The sequence below is a fragment of the Tarenaya hassleriana genome, unplaced genomic scaffold, assembly GCF_000463585.1.
Source record: "Tarenaya hassleriana unplaced genomic scaffold, ASM46358v1 Cleome1, whole genome shotgun sequence".
Taxonomy (NCBI): domain Eukaryota; kingdom Viridiplantae; phylum Streptophyta; class Magnoliopsida; order Brassicales; family Cleomaceae; genus Tarenaya; species Tarenaya hassleriana.
Genome location: NW_010960187.1, coordinates 5,461,312 through 5,473,416, shown reverse-complemented (window position 1 = coordinate 5,473,416; position 12,105 = coordinate 5,461,312). Strand labels below are relative to the sequence as shown.

Genomic DNA, 12,105 nt, shown 5'->3' with positions numbered 1-12,105 from the left:
GTTTTAAAAAAAAATGGAATTAAGTTTCTAATATAAACACTTCCAATTTGATTAAAGTAAGAAATTATTAGCGTTATCTAATTCTAATTCTAATAAATCTAAATGCGAAAAAACGCACGGCTGATAAAGCCCAAACTGTAGGCCCAATAGAGGCCTAAATGGAAAAACATCTCTCTTTAGGGACACTCTCTCGTGTTCACGTCGATCGTTCCTCTCTCGCCGCCGTTCGGTCGCCGCCGGTGAGACTCTGTCTGCTGGTTTTCGTAAGGTCAAGCGACGCAGCAAGAAGCGTCTGCTGGTTCTAGTCTTGACGGAAAAGCTGAATTTACCCCCTTTTTTGGCCAGATTTGGCAATCTGACGGCATATTCTGCAATTCTCAGAGGTAAGGAGTTATTTTACTGATCGTTTCTGTTGCCGCCTTCTACTAACGTCGCTGGAAAATGATCTTGTATACCTTCAGTTTATATCCTTCCTTCCTTGGTGACGTGAAATGGAACTTGGAATTCCAGAAAGCGGTAAGATTTGGAGGGTATTGAACTGGTAAAGCGGTTTAATTCTGTCATGCTTGGTGCTGGTGAATCCTTTTCAAATGATTTGAATTTGTGAGTATGAACTGTTAAATTTGTTTCTGTACAATTACTAGACCCAAGTTTAGCATGTCCTTTGTTTTGCCTTCTGATACCGTTGTTTCTCATGGTTTTTCTTCGTATATGTGATAGGTTAAGGTTGTGTAATCTTGGACAGCAATTTACAAGATGGATATAATCTCACAGTTGCAAGAACAAGTCAATACGATTGCTGCTATTGCCTTCAATACTTTCGGCACACTCCAAAGAGATGCTCCTCCTGTGCGTCTCTCTCCTAATTATCCCGAACCACCCGCTAATGCTACAGCCACTGATGATGCAGCCACTTCTACAGAGCAACCCAAGGAGCTTAGTGCCTCTTTAGTAAAGGCTGCTAAGCAGGTGTTGTCCTTTTGTTTTCCGATGAACATTTCCTCTCGAAGCTTTTGCATGCTTTTCTACTGAGCTTTGACTTGCATTCGAGAGTTTTTTTCAAGCCAATTATGTTCATATCTAGTTTAGACTCCTTGCTCATCACATGAAGCAGAAAGCAGTCTGTGATTTAACATCTGGGTCATCTTAGTAACTTGGCATTCCCGATATAGCATTTCGATGGTTAAAATGGTATCATCTTAGATGCCTCTTTATTTCTCATCTCGCTACTTTTGACTAGTATGAATGACATGTTACTCCTTTTTTGTGAAGTTTGATGCTTTGGTTGCAGTACTTCCATTCTCAGAGGGAGGTGAGGAAGCTCAGCTGAAAAGGATTGCTGAACTCCAGGTATGAGTTTATAATGTTCTGAGATCCTCAGTTCACGCCCCAAGATCTGTTATATCTTCTTGCATCTTGATTGCGGGCTGTTTTCTTGTGTTATATTCTTATTTTCAGGCAGAAAATGATGTCATTGGCCGGGAACTCCAAAAGCAACTAGAGGCTGCAGGTAAAATTTCCCAGCCATTTTGCAGCCGCTTTATGTTTTTTGAATGGAACTGTTAAATCCATTGACTGAATTGCTTATTTGGGACAAATTTCCAAACTTCAAGGATTCTTTAATGTAAATGGTTATTGGTTTTTGTTTTTGCCCATCACTGTCGTTTTCTCAAACGCTAGAGAGAAATATCATGTGAACAGATGTATGCGTCTTAGTTTCTTTGAGCCTTGTCTTTGACTGCTGTAAGAAACAGAAGTTCCCTACTAGGAATGTGGCTGTCTTGTTCTTGGTCATAATGCTTTTAAACCTTGTTGTTGGCAGATAAGGAGCTTAAACAGGTCCAAGATCTGTTTGGAAAAGCTGCGGATAACTGCCTGAACCTGAATAAGCCCAATTGAAGTTCATTAACCCTGCTTGTTCCAATCAAGTTTAATCCATAACCCTCTCTCTCTGATTCTACTCTTTCCATATTTAGCAAGATTTGGTTCAGGAAACTTCCATTTCAGTTTCCTATCCACCAAACTGTTACATGCTAATATTGTTTCTGATAAGAAAGTTGATTTGCACTTGAGAAAAGGAGTGAATGTAAGCAAGCTCTACAGCAATGGATACAGATTCTCTTTGCAATGCGTGTTCTAAAAAATCTCGAATATAAAAAACATTTGATCCTCCCTGTTTGTTATATATATATATATATCCAGACCTCTAACTAAACTTTATTGATGAAAAAACAACTGAATCTTGTCGCGACTGCGTCAGCAAATGAGCGGTAACAACAAAAATCATCTCTCTGTTAATTTACACTTTCTTTGTCAAACGTCTCAATATCTTATTTACCTATCCTACCTACAGACTGCACCATCACTTATCCCATGTTGTGGTGAACGTTGACTACTGTCGTCAAACCCAACATCTACTGTTTCTTACACAATCTGCCAATCGGTACTGCGGTTTCTGAGGTTAAAAAGGTAACCTCCTTTTCAGAAGCCAAGTTTGTTTTAATCACGTCACCACTGCTATGGTGATGTTTCTCTTTGTTATCTGAACCATTGTCGTTGTTAGTAACCTGCTGCCAACAATATACATGACTTCAGTATCTTTAGGGAATTGGTATATTTCCATGATTTGGGTTCCCGAGATTAGGGGATAAGACTATCACAGAAAATTGATCACAAGAGAAACAAACATACCTGGAGTTGTGTTCAGGAACTCTAAACTCCTCAAGTGCCAAAAGATCTTCCATATGAATCTTCGGTTTCTATTAGTGTGCTTTAATAATCCACAGGGACACACATGATCGGTCAAGAAAACTTTTTGGGGTTTCTGAATAAGACTACAATGAAAAATTTGACATACCTCGGATTGTGTTCAGGAACTCCAGACTCCTGAAGCGCTGATAATATCCCATTTCTATCAGTATCCTATGCCTTAATCCACACGGACACATGATAAGTCAGAGATGTTGCAAAAAAGAATTTTTGCTTGTGTACAAAATCACGTACCTAAATCACCGTGCTAGTTAGTACCAACGTTTGCCATTTTCTTGCGATCATCTACCTCTGTTCACTTTCGACCCTTTTTACGGGGTTTTTGCGAAAATGCTTCGCGGGATTTTTCAATGATGCAGCAGACATCTCGGTCATCTTTCGCGATTTTGGATGCAATTGCTTCTGCACCTTTGTGATCCCGTGCAGCCAGTAGTGCTTGATACATCCTGCAATACCACAGAGACCTCATGTAGAATTAACAATTTAATCACTGGACTTAAGGGTCCGACATTATTCTTTGCAACAAGCTGGGGAGTAACGAATTCACTCCAAAGAGAACCATGTTAGTTCGTGCAATAGGTACATCAATACTGCAAGTGCTAAACAGCCAGTTCCACATAAAATTCTTATTCTCGTGCTCATAAAGATTCGCAGATTGTCTCATGTGGATCATATTGGTGTTCTTCATCATTATAGTCCTTCTCCCACTCCTCCAATCTTCATTTATTGAGCATAAGAGAATCGGAAATTTTAACCAAGAAAAAGAAAAAACAAGGAAGTGGCTTGCCTTAGATAGGTCAAGACATTGTAAGGAAGTCCCTCGCGTTGATACTCTTTCCACACCAACAAGGCACTCTCCTTGTCCTTGGCATTGACACAAGCACTAAGAAGAAAGTCTAGACATCTTCTTGTAGGAGATAATCCAAGCTCCTCTCTCATATATTTGATCAAAGCTATCCCTAGATTTACGTCACTATACTCCATCTCGGCAATCGAACAAAAGACCTGATCCATACATAAAATAATAAATACCATCACTATTCTCTTTAACTCACTCAGTTTTCTCAATATTAATGGTACTGTATCTAGGTACATAAATATTTACAGATGTGTAGTTCATTGTAAGCAATTCATGTATAGATGAAATGCTTAGAGTTAAGCATAATTCATAGAAATAAAATTAAATACAAAATCAGGTTTGTTCCTATTGACTTTTCGGTCCATAACAAAGAAATATATGGCCATTGTTTAAGAAACACAACAGCCACACAGAAGTATGATATAAAGACAAATTGTTCCAAATCATGTCACCAGATGAAGAGAGAAGTTAGGAAGGATAAGCACAAACCTCCTCAAACAGATATTCCACGTCGATGTCATCATTGGACAACGAATATTTGGTTTCCTTCAACAAATCAATAACAAAACTATACAGAAGCAAGTAACCAAGGAAGTGTTAGGCCTTTTAAGAATGGTATACTAAGTAAAAACACTTAATGCATGTATGTTATATCGGGTACCTTGTATAATCGTTGCGAATAGCATACAAGATAACTCTGAAGAAACCATCAATCCAGCATTTTTTGTCATCCAACTCATCCACCAATCCGACCAACGTGCTAAACTCTCCTTTGGGATTAAAATGCTCCTATAGAATAGAGTTTAGGTCATTGCCACACATTACCATATCTTTACTCAGTTGATTGAAAATGAGATACATGATGCAATTGCAAACTTACTATAAGAGATATAATAGCTTTTGCCTCTACAGGGCAATCAGCTTCCTTCATTTCTTCATATAAACTTAAGGCTTCTGTTATTTCTCCATTTGATGCAAGAGCTGAAATCAGCACACTTTTCACCTCATTTAGTTGCTTAGCTGGAACTTCCTCGTATAGCACCACCTAAAACAGAAAAGGGAACTTTGAGCTATAACTGCAAAATGATAACTAACTTTCGTTTTTACCTCGGAATAAATTGAGATCCTCTAAGGAAATAAAGAATATGCATGCTCACCTGCTTTGCCTTCTCAAATTGTCCAAGTGTTGCATATGCATTTATAAGCGACATGAAAACTTGCTTAGTGGCTTGAACCCCTTTTTCCTTCATCTCCTCCCAATACTTCAAAATAATACAATTATATTCTTACTCAAATTCCACAATTATTCTGAACAATACAATATGAGAGAGAGAGAGAGAGATGGCAGCCATGCAACAAAATAACATTACTTAGTTAACAATGAAATGTATGTCTTGCACCTCGTGAAAACTCCTAGTTTGGTAAAACACAAAAGTTTTCTTTCAGGATAGAAAATTCTGAAGATACAAAAGTTTGAATTACCTTAACAATATCCTCTTCTCGATCACAATTGTTAATTAGGTAGCTGAATGTCACGGAATCGGGCTTGACATCAGCATCCACCATATGCTTGATAACCGTTGCTGCTCCTTTCATGTTTTTCTTCAAAATAATAGACAAAATTCATTCTGATTGATGTAAGGAAAAGCAGACCACATAAAAACTTCAAAGAAAAAAATTACTGTCAAGATTTTGTAAACACGTTTAGAAATAAACATAATTATCTTAACCATTAATCACTATCAATTGCTTTATACAATTAGCTACCTAACCATGAGTCATATATACCAAATAAGTATACCTAAATTTATATTCACTCAACAGATGTAAAACTTGCTTTCAGTTTCTCTGCAAAAGCAGCCTGATCTCACATTCACTTCACTATGCTATGGCAAGTCACTTCACACAATCATAGGTTTGTCTAAACAAACTGACAATTTCATCTGATTAAAAAAAGAAACACTCTTTACAAAAAAAAAAAAGAAATCCTACGGTTCCAAAGGAATCAGATCAGTGCATGTATGCTAGAATGTTGCAACAAACTCATTGCAAGTGGCCTTGGCATCAATGGCAAAAAAACCGGTGAAAACTTTTAAAGATAATGACTAAAAGTTATAAATAGATGAGAAAACATAAAAAGTGTTAATAACACAAGAAATGAAAGAGAAGAAAAATCACCTCCCGAAAATATCCGGCCAATATAAGGTTGTACATGCTAGAGTTGGGCGGCAAATTGGACTTCTTCAAAACATCGAGCATATTATATGCACCTTCAAACTGTAAATACCAAATAAAATTGAGAATAGCTTTTTCTGTTTAGGTATTCAGATTGCAAGCAGAAATTTAAACTAGTTTACGGTCTAGGTGATATAGGCTTAGGGTGGGAAGAGAAAAAAGAACTAAAAGAACTAGAAAGGAATTTACATCTTTGAGTTTTACGCACAAACTTATCATGCACCTCGTGGTCTCACCAGTTGGCTTCACATTCTCATGACACATAATTGAATAGATTCTTCGCACCTGGAAATGGAAAAAGTGAGCGCACAAAATAAATATTCAGTATCCCTCAAGAGAATAGGAATCACCGACCACATCAGCTACTAAATTTTGATAAAAGGGACATAATGAAGTCAGACGAAACAATGCAATGTTCTCAGAAATGTGTAATACATCAGGCAAAGGCGAGGTGATAATTTCATAATAAGAGCATCTGCACATTAGATAAGACTAAACATGGTACTCCATAGTCAATAGGCCATAATCACATTCACATAACATTTCAGAATATATATAATATCCAACAAAATATTTAGGTCAAATAAGGATGAATATCAGAGCTAGGCAAGCAAATAATTCGTGTCAAGTGTCACTCATTAAACCATTTCAAGACCTTATGGCTTTATCATAGTAGCCAACATAATACATACTGTAAATAACATGAGAAAGTGGGTGATCTGCCATCAAGTAAAAAGGGATGAATATAGTTTACCAAATGGAACTCATTAATCTGCTCAATGGTATGTAATAAGGATTGTAGGCTGCCTGATGATACCATATCACCTGCTTCAAGCATTTGTTCAACTATGTCAAGAGCTGTGTCCACCTACGCATAGAGAAACGATCACTAGTCAATTCTGAAGGTTCCAGAAACCGAAAACGAGTACATTGAATATTTCATTGATAAAATAATATCAAAATAATCAAAATACCTCATGCCAGTCACAACTATACTTAATGAGCTTCTCATATGCATCAGATGAAGGCATAACATTTAGGTCTTCATGTAACTTGTTGAACGCCAGAATGACATCTCCAACCTTTAATTGCCAAGATGATAAGGAAGATATTGACAGTAATCTAGTCAGAAATAGCATCCAAGAGCTCAGGCTATGCAAGAAAAAATAATCTTTAAGCGACTCAATGCCACACGTGTGACGACTGATCTCAAATTGAAATTCCCTATATCAGGTCACCGATGCTAATTACAACCCACAAAAACTTGCATGCTTTCTCATTGTTATCAGTATCCTAAAATAATGACGTACAATTGTCTACTCCTAAAACAAGATGCAGAGCAAAATTTTGAGGATAGAATTGTAGATTGCAAAACTTCATTCTTCCAAATGAAGCTAGCAATCAATATCAAGTTTAACACACCAAAGTTATTGCTATTACTTGCTCCACAAAATGAAGGTAAATGAGGCATTTGGGCACAAACATTGCTATGAATACAACCACCCACTAATGAAAAAGCAAAGTATCTCTAGAAAAAAAAAAGAACTGAAGAGCAAATGATCTAATTTAGCCACAACCCTATAGAATTTACCAAGTATCATTCATGAAAAGTCCTCACCGTTGAATTCGTGGTGTTGGCTGCAAAGCTAAAAATGAGTTCTGAAACATTTTGCATTCCTTTATCTGCATATATGAAAAAAAAACAAGAATAGTGAGTAATTTTCAACATATACATAGAATACTATATGGTCTTACAAGATAACAATCCTATATACTTTCTCATAAATTTGCAATACTCTTGCAATAGATAGCACAATATGATTTGGGTTCCTATATCTTGCAACCTACCACTCTTTTTCAGTTCCTGAAGGAACTTCTTCGCAACGGACTCCAATAGGGACCTTCCAAGGTAACTAAATATGCTTGTCAATACCTCAACTGATGAAACATCCTTTATGTCTACAACATCTAGCAGCTTCTGAAGATTTTCCTTTCGGTCTTTCTCACAAAGTGCAATCAAATAATTTTCTGTTCAAAGATTGAAAGACATATTTTCAGCATAGCGAGCGAGCAAAATAAAGTACCAGAGCTCTCAAGTTGGACGTAAGATGACCAATTTTCGTCACATTAATTACCTTGTAGGCTTGATAGACTTTCCCCACTATCACTAATAGTGCTGCAAAACTCTTCAATCCTTTCTTCGTCATTTGCTAGGATGCAAAAAAGCATTTCGTAGTATCCTAGTCTCGCAGAAGACTTAGGATTCGCCTCCAAAATAATATCCTTGAAAATTTCAAATTCCTCAACCATACCCATATCGATTAAGTAACTAAGAAGAGGACCATAGGTTCCTTCCTCTATAGGGAATCCACGTTCTCTCATTGCTTTGAAAAGTTCGAAAGCCTTTCCGAGCTGATCAAGTGCATATTCTAAATCACTGCTTTCCCTAGCATTTTCTATGTAATGCTCAATCATTGCATTGTATTGGTTTGGACCATTGGATCGCCCCAAATTATCAAAAATATCAAACATAGCTTGGTTTCCCAACCTCTGAGCACAACCTCTCACTATCTTCTTGAAACGATGTGATTGAAAGTTTTTGAAAGCATATTTCTGTTTCTTATCTCGAGATGCCTGCTTCATCCTTATTGAAATATTAAGCGGAATCCCATTAGGAAGACTAGGCACCTCCGCTCCACTTTCCTTTACACTGTTCTCTGAAACTTGAGAAGGATCACCAAGACATTATTCCATTTACCGAAAAAAAAGTGCAAGAAAAATGTATTAACATACACGAGAAGCACATACCAAAAAGTATTGATGATACCCGATGCGACAGTGATATTTCCCCATGATCTACACATTAAAAAAATTGTCATTTCTACAAACATAAACCATGAACTTATTGATTCCGAAATGGGTTTCCGACAGGAAAATCTGTGAACTCAAGGGTAGAGAAAGGAGAGACCTTTCCCAGTCTTGAAAGAAGAGCTGTGAAACCTCATTAACTCTGAGAGAGGCTCATCTTCAGCAGCTAACACTTGAGAACTTCCCACCACGGCCGCGGCGGCATCGGAAGACTTTCCGACGTTTCTCATCGCGTGGCGAACTATCCCGCTTAGCCTTTTCTTCGCATTTCGTACCGTCATTTTCCGACTCGCGACGCTGCTGTAACGAAACCCCAGAATCCTTTGGCACACCGAACTCACCAACGAAGAAAGAGAGAACAAAGACAGAAGTATATAGCTTGGGTGAGACACGCCGGGGAGAGTCGTGAGTTGTGCGATTCGGCCGGAGGAATCAGTACAGAGCGGTGGCAGTAGACGACGGAGGAAGCAGACAATTTTTAGGTAAAAATAGACTACACGTCGTTTACATGGACTGCATGTCGTTTCTGGAGGGGGAAAACAACAAGATATTTTGAGGATGGTTCAAGTAGAGGCCGTATTTGGGCCTCTCGGGCTATTATTTGATACTTGGCCCGGTTCAGCCATCCGTATTAACGACTTCAATATATATATATATATATGTTGATGTATCATGTATGTGGATGTGGTCTTTGAATTGCTGTTATTATAAATATATTATGGTATTATAGTAAGTTATATATACATTTATGATTATAGGATAATTGTGTATTAAACCAAAATGAATTTGTTGGGAGTGTCTACAGAATTGTTGATATTTTACAGTAGTGTACTATAAATTGATTTCTAATTTCTATGCGTTACCTATCAAACATATCATCAATTTCATTGATTTGGATCATATTTGATGCAATCAATTTTAAATTCTTTTTACAAATGTATTTATATTAAAAATATTATTATTATTAGTTTATGCTTTTGGATATACTAGAGAATTGTTTCGAGTCTTTTTTTTTTTTAAGAAAATAAAAATATAAAGGCTGTGGATGCAGAAAAGGGGGGAGGAATAAGAATAGAAAGAAAAGAAAAAAAGATGAAAATGTCCTTCAACGTTATCAGAACCGTGCCTGCATGTTCCGCAAAGTCCACGATCCCCTTCACTTCCGCCATTAAAGCGTCTCTACGACCTCCTCTTACTCGCCATCTTCCTCCTCTAAACGCTCTCGGCGTCTCCCAATTCTCCCCTTCCTCGTCGAATCTAGCCGTCCGCCGCGTCTCACTTTCTCTCCGGCAAAGCAGTCGTAACTTTCGAGGCGGTCGTTTCGTGGCCATGGCGGCTCCTGGGTCTGTCCAGAAATCCGAAGAGGAATGGCGCGCGATTCTGTCTCCTGAGCAGTTTAGGATTCTCAGGCAGAAAGGCACAGAGTAAGGCTTTCTTCTTCCCCTTTTTCTTTGGCGATTTTGGTTCGTTTTTTTGGAAGACTTTCTTAGAAATTTGTGGAACTATTGGGAATAAAGTTAGATTTCAGGAAGGCATCTTTGATATTACTTGAAGGATCGATCGGATTAGGGATTTGACCTTAGAAACTTGAATTTTAGGGTCAGTATTTTTTTTTTTTTGTGTTGATGAGAAAAATATTTGCTTTAATCTTCAATCTCATAACTTTATGAGCCGTATATTTTACAATACTTAAGAACAATTTCAAAATCAAAACGCATTTCAATTTTCAATGTGTTTTGCATTCACATAATTATCTTCTGATTTCCTTTTTACATCAGTAGGAGTTTGCCTTGGCATTATTAAATCACCATATTAGTTTTTCTGATGTGTTCTTCAGGCATTGAGCAGGTATCATGCTGTGATGGCAGTATGCCTCAGTAATATTTAGCTTAAAAGTGCTTGAATGCCAAATATTTGTTCAAATTAGGAGGTTGCATAAATTAGATGCAAGTTTTTTTCACAGTAAAAATTGATGTTTACAGAGTTGTTAAATGAAAGCGCTTTCAACCCGCACTTGCTAGCTGAATCTACAGAAACGAAAACAATAGATTGAATTCAGAAAGTTTGGGATCATCAGCTTATCCGACGAGGGATCAAATCTTTTTGAAGTTGAAGCTCCTTTTTTTCAGAAGCTTGAAACAAGAGATGCAATCATTATTTCTCACGACAAATCTCCAACATTTAGAATATGTTTCCTTTTTCTTTTGTTAGTTTTCTCAGTTGCTGTAGAACCATACTCTGAGGCTGTTCCCTATCAGGGATAGCTTAATATTACTTGGAAAGTGCTCTTTTTGTCTTTGGTTTTCAGTTTACCTCGGTCTATGACTTGCAAACACAATTCTGAATGGATAATGCGTGTTTTAGGCTTTTAGCAAGGGGAGGAGAACAGGTAAATCTAACAATGTATGCATGATGTGCTTTGTGTTTAGGTATCCGGGCACTGGAGAATATGACAAGTTCTTCCAAGATGGCATCTACGGTTGTGCAGGCTGTGGAATTCCTCTCTACAGATCCACCACCAAGTTCAATTCCGGATGCGGCTGGCCAGCATTCTACGAGGGACTTCCCGGTGCCATAAACCGAACTGTGAGTTTCCTAACCTAACAAGCCTTGTGCCCCTCTCTTACTAATAGATGATTATTAGCACAATTAAAAAATAACAAGATCTTATCAGCTATGCCTATTATGAGTAACTATCTTGTAAGAACCTTATGGATTTCCGTTTCATTCAAACTATTTTCTTCAATGTTGGTTCCACATACCATCGCATGGGTACATCTTGGTGATCTTGAATTGATTTATAATCCTTTCTTGATTCCGGGATATCAGCCAGACCCAGATGGGAGGAGAATAGAGATCACTTGTACGGCCTGCGGTGGGCATCTTGGCCACGTTTTCAAAGGAGAAGGCTTCGGGACGCCCACAGATGAGCGCCATTGCGTCAATAGCATTTCTCTCACATTCAAGCCTGCGGATTCTTAATCTTCCGAATGGTGATGATAACACGTTCCCAGGTTGTATGGTGTTCATGTCAGGTCCATTTCCCTTTGTGAGTTTCAGTAGAAAAAAACTACGTGAGAGGACTTGGAATGTGATGTGGTGGTGTTTGTGATTGTTTTGTGACTTGGAAGGTCGTTCTTCATCGGCTGAACTTGTGTTTCATGCATGAATAATGATGTAATGAACATATGAATGAGCCAGCTTTTAATTTAGATTACAAATGCTAATTTGCATAGAACATGGGGTTATAAGTATGAATTTTTATGGTAACTTTCAGCCCTCTTGCCAAAACAAACAGACAGATCATTATTGAGCTACTTCAGCCACCAAATGATAATCCATGGGATAAGATATTGTGATATACATACGCGTAA

At 37.7% G+C, this 12,105-nt stretch overlaps 3 protein-coding genes across 9 annotated transcripts; 2 read left to right on the top strand and 1 right to left on the bottom strand.

Annotated features, from left to right (window-relative positions):
- Nucleotides 1–171: 171 nt before the first annotated feature.
- Nucleotides 172–2,123, top strand: LOC104813057 (mediator of RNA polymerase II transcription subunit 21). 5 transcript variants are annotated; one of them, XM_010540591.1, is made up of 6 exons: nt 172–383; nt 511–516; nt 721–969; nt 1,273–1,350; nt 1,459–1,510; nt 1,823–2,123. In XM_010540591.1, the coding sequence occupies exons 3-6, from the start codon at nt 757–759 to the stop codon at nt 1,897–1,899; spliced, it is 420 nt and encodes a 139-aa protein (XP_010538893.1). In that variant the 5' UTR covers nt 172–383; nt 511–516; nt 721–756; the 3' UTR covers nt 1,900–2,123. The 5 variants fall into 5 exon arrangements, with proteins under 5 accessions (XP_010538893.1, XP_010538867.1, XP_010538875.1 ...); XM_010540565.2 differs by having other exon boundaries at nt 511–603; XM_010540573.1 differs by having other exon boundaries at nt 462–516.
- Nucleotides 2,124–2,201: 78 nt separating this feature from the next.
- Nucleotides 2,202–9,198, bottom strand: LOC104813041 (pentatricopeptide repeat-containing protein At4g21880, mitochondrial). 3 transcript variants are annotated; one of them, XM_010540528.1, is made up of 19 exons: nt 8,832–9,198; nt 8,672–8,719; nt 7,999–8,586; nt 7,712–7,891; nt 7,482–7,546; nt 6,838–6,945; nt 6,618–6,731; nt 6,053–6,148; nt 5,807–5,905; nt 5,111–5,230; nt 4,786–4,890; nt 4,509–4,673; nt 4,290–4,417; nt 4,118–4,196; nt 3,557–3,774; nt 3,004–3,215; nt 2,858–2,928; nt 2,692–2,770; nt 2,202–2,570 (listed from the first exon to the last, which is right to left on the bottom strand). In XM_010540528.1, exons 1-16 carry the CDS (start codon nt 9,010–9,012, stop codon nt 3,065–3,067), a joined length of 2,445 nt encoding a protein of 814 aa, XP_010538830.1. In that variant the 5' UTR covers nt 9,013–9,198; the 3' UTR covers nt 2,202–2,570; nt 2,692–2,770; nt 2,858–2,928; nt 3,004–3,064. The 3 variants fall into 3 exon arrangements, with proteins under 3 accessions (XP_010538830.1, XP_010538838.1, XP_010538848.1); XM_010540536.1 differs by having other exon boundaries at nt 2,202–2,567; XM_010540546.1 differs by having other exon boundaries at nt 7,999–8,580.
- A 594-nt stretch (nt 9,199–9,792) lies between these two features.
- On the top strand, nt 9,793–11,952 carry LOC104813040 (peptide methionine sulfoxide reductase B5-like). Its single transcript, XM_010540525.1, has 3 exons — nt 9,793–10,155; nt 11,161–11,317; nt 11,561–11,952. Exons 1-3 carry the CDS (start codon nt 9,824–9,826, stop codon nt 11,711–11,713), a joined length of 642 nt encoding a protein of 213 aa, XP_010538827.1. The 5' UTR covers nt 9,793–9,823; the 3' UTR covers nt 11,714–11,952.
- The last annotated feature ends 153 nt before the right edge of the window (nt 11,953–12,105 follow it).

Bases quoted from the DNA above. Each gene is read 5' to 3' on its own strand.
- LOC104813057 (XM_010540581.2), top strand. From the start codon at position 757: ATGGATATAATCTCACAGTTGCAAGAACAAGTCAATACGATTGCTGCT. The intron at 970-1,272 runs GTGTTGTCCTTT...TTTTTTGTGAAG, and splicing joins TAGTAAAGGCTGCTAAGCAG to TTTGATGCTTTGGTTGCAGT. The intron at 1,351-1,458 runs GTATGAGTTTAT...TCTTATTTTCAG, and splicing joins AAAGGATTGCTGAACTCCAG to GCAGAAAATGATGTCATTGG.
- LOC104813041 (XM_010540528.1), bottom strand. From the start codon at position 9,012: ATGACGGTACGAAATGCGAAGAAAAGGCTAAGCGGGATAGTTCGCCAC. The intron at 6,149-6,617 runs GTAAACTATATT...TTCCATTTCCAG, and splicing joins AGATTAATGAGTTCCATTTG to GTGCGAAGAATCTATTCAAT. The intron at 4,674-4,785 runs GTGAGCATGCAT...TTTCTGTTTTAG, and splicing joins AATTTGAGAAGGCAAAGCAG to GTGGTGCTATACGAGGAAGT.
- LOC104813040 (XM_010540525.1), top strand. From the start codon at position 9,824: ATGAAAATGTCCTTCAACGTTATCAGAACCGTGCCTGCATGTTCCGCA. The intron at 10,156-11,160 runs GTAAGGCTTTCT...CTTTGTGTTTAG, and splicing joins CTCAGGCAGAAAGGCACAGA to GTATCCGGGCACTGGAGAAT. The intron at 11,318-11,560 runs GTGAGTTTCCTA...CCGGGATATCAG, and splicing joins CCGGTGCCATAAACCGAACT to CCAGACCCAGATGGGAGGAG.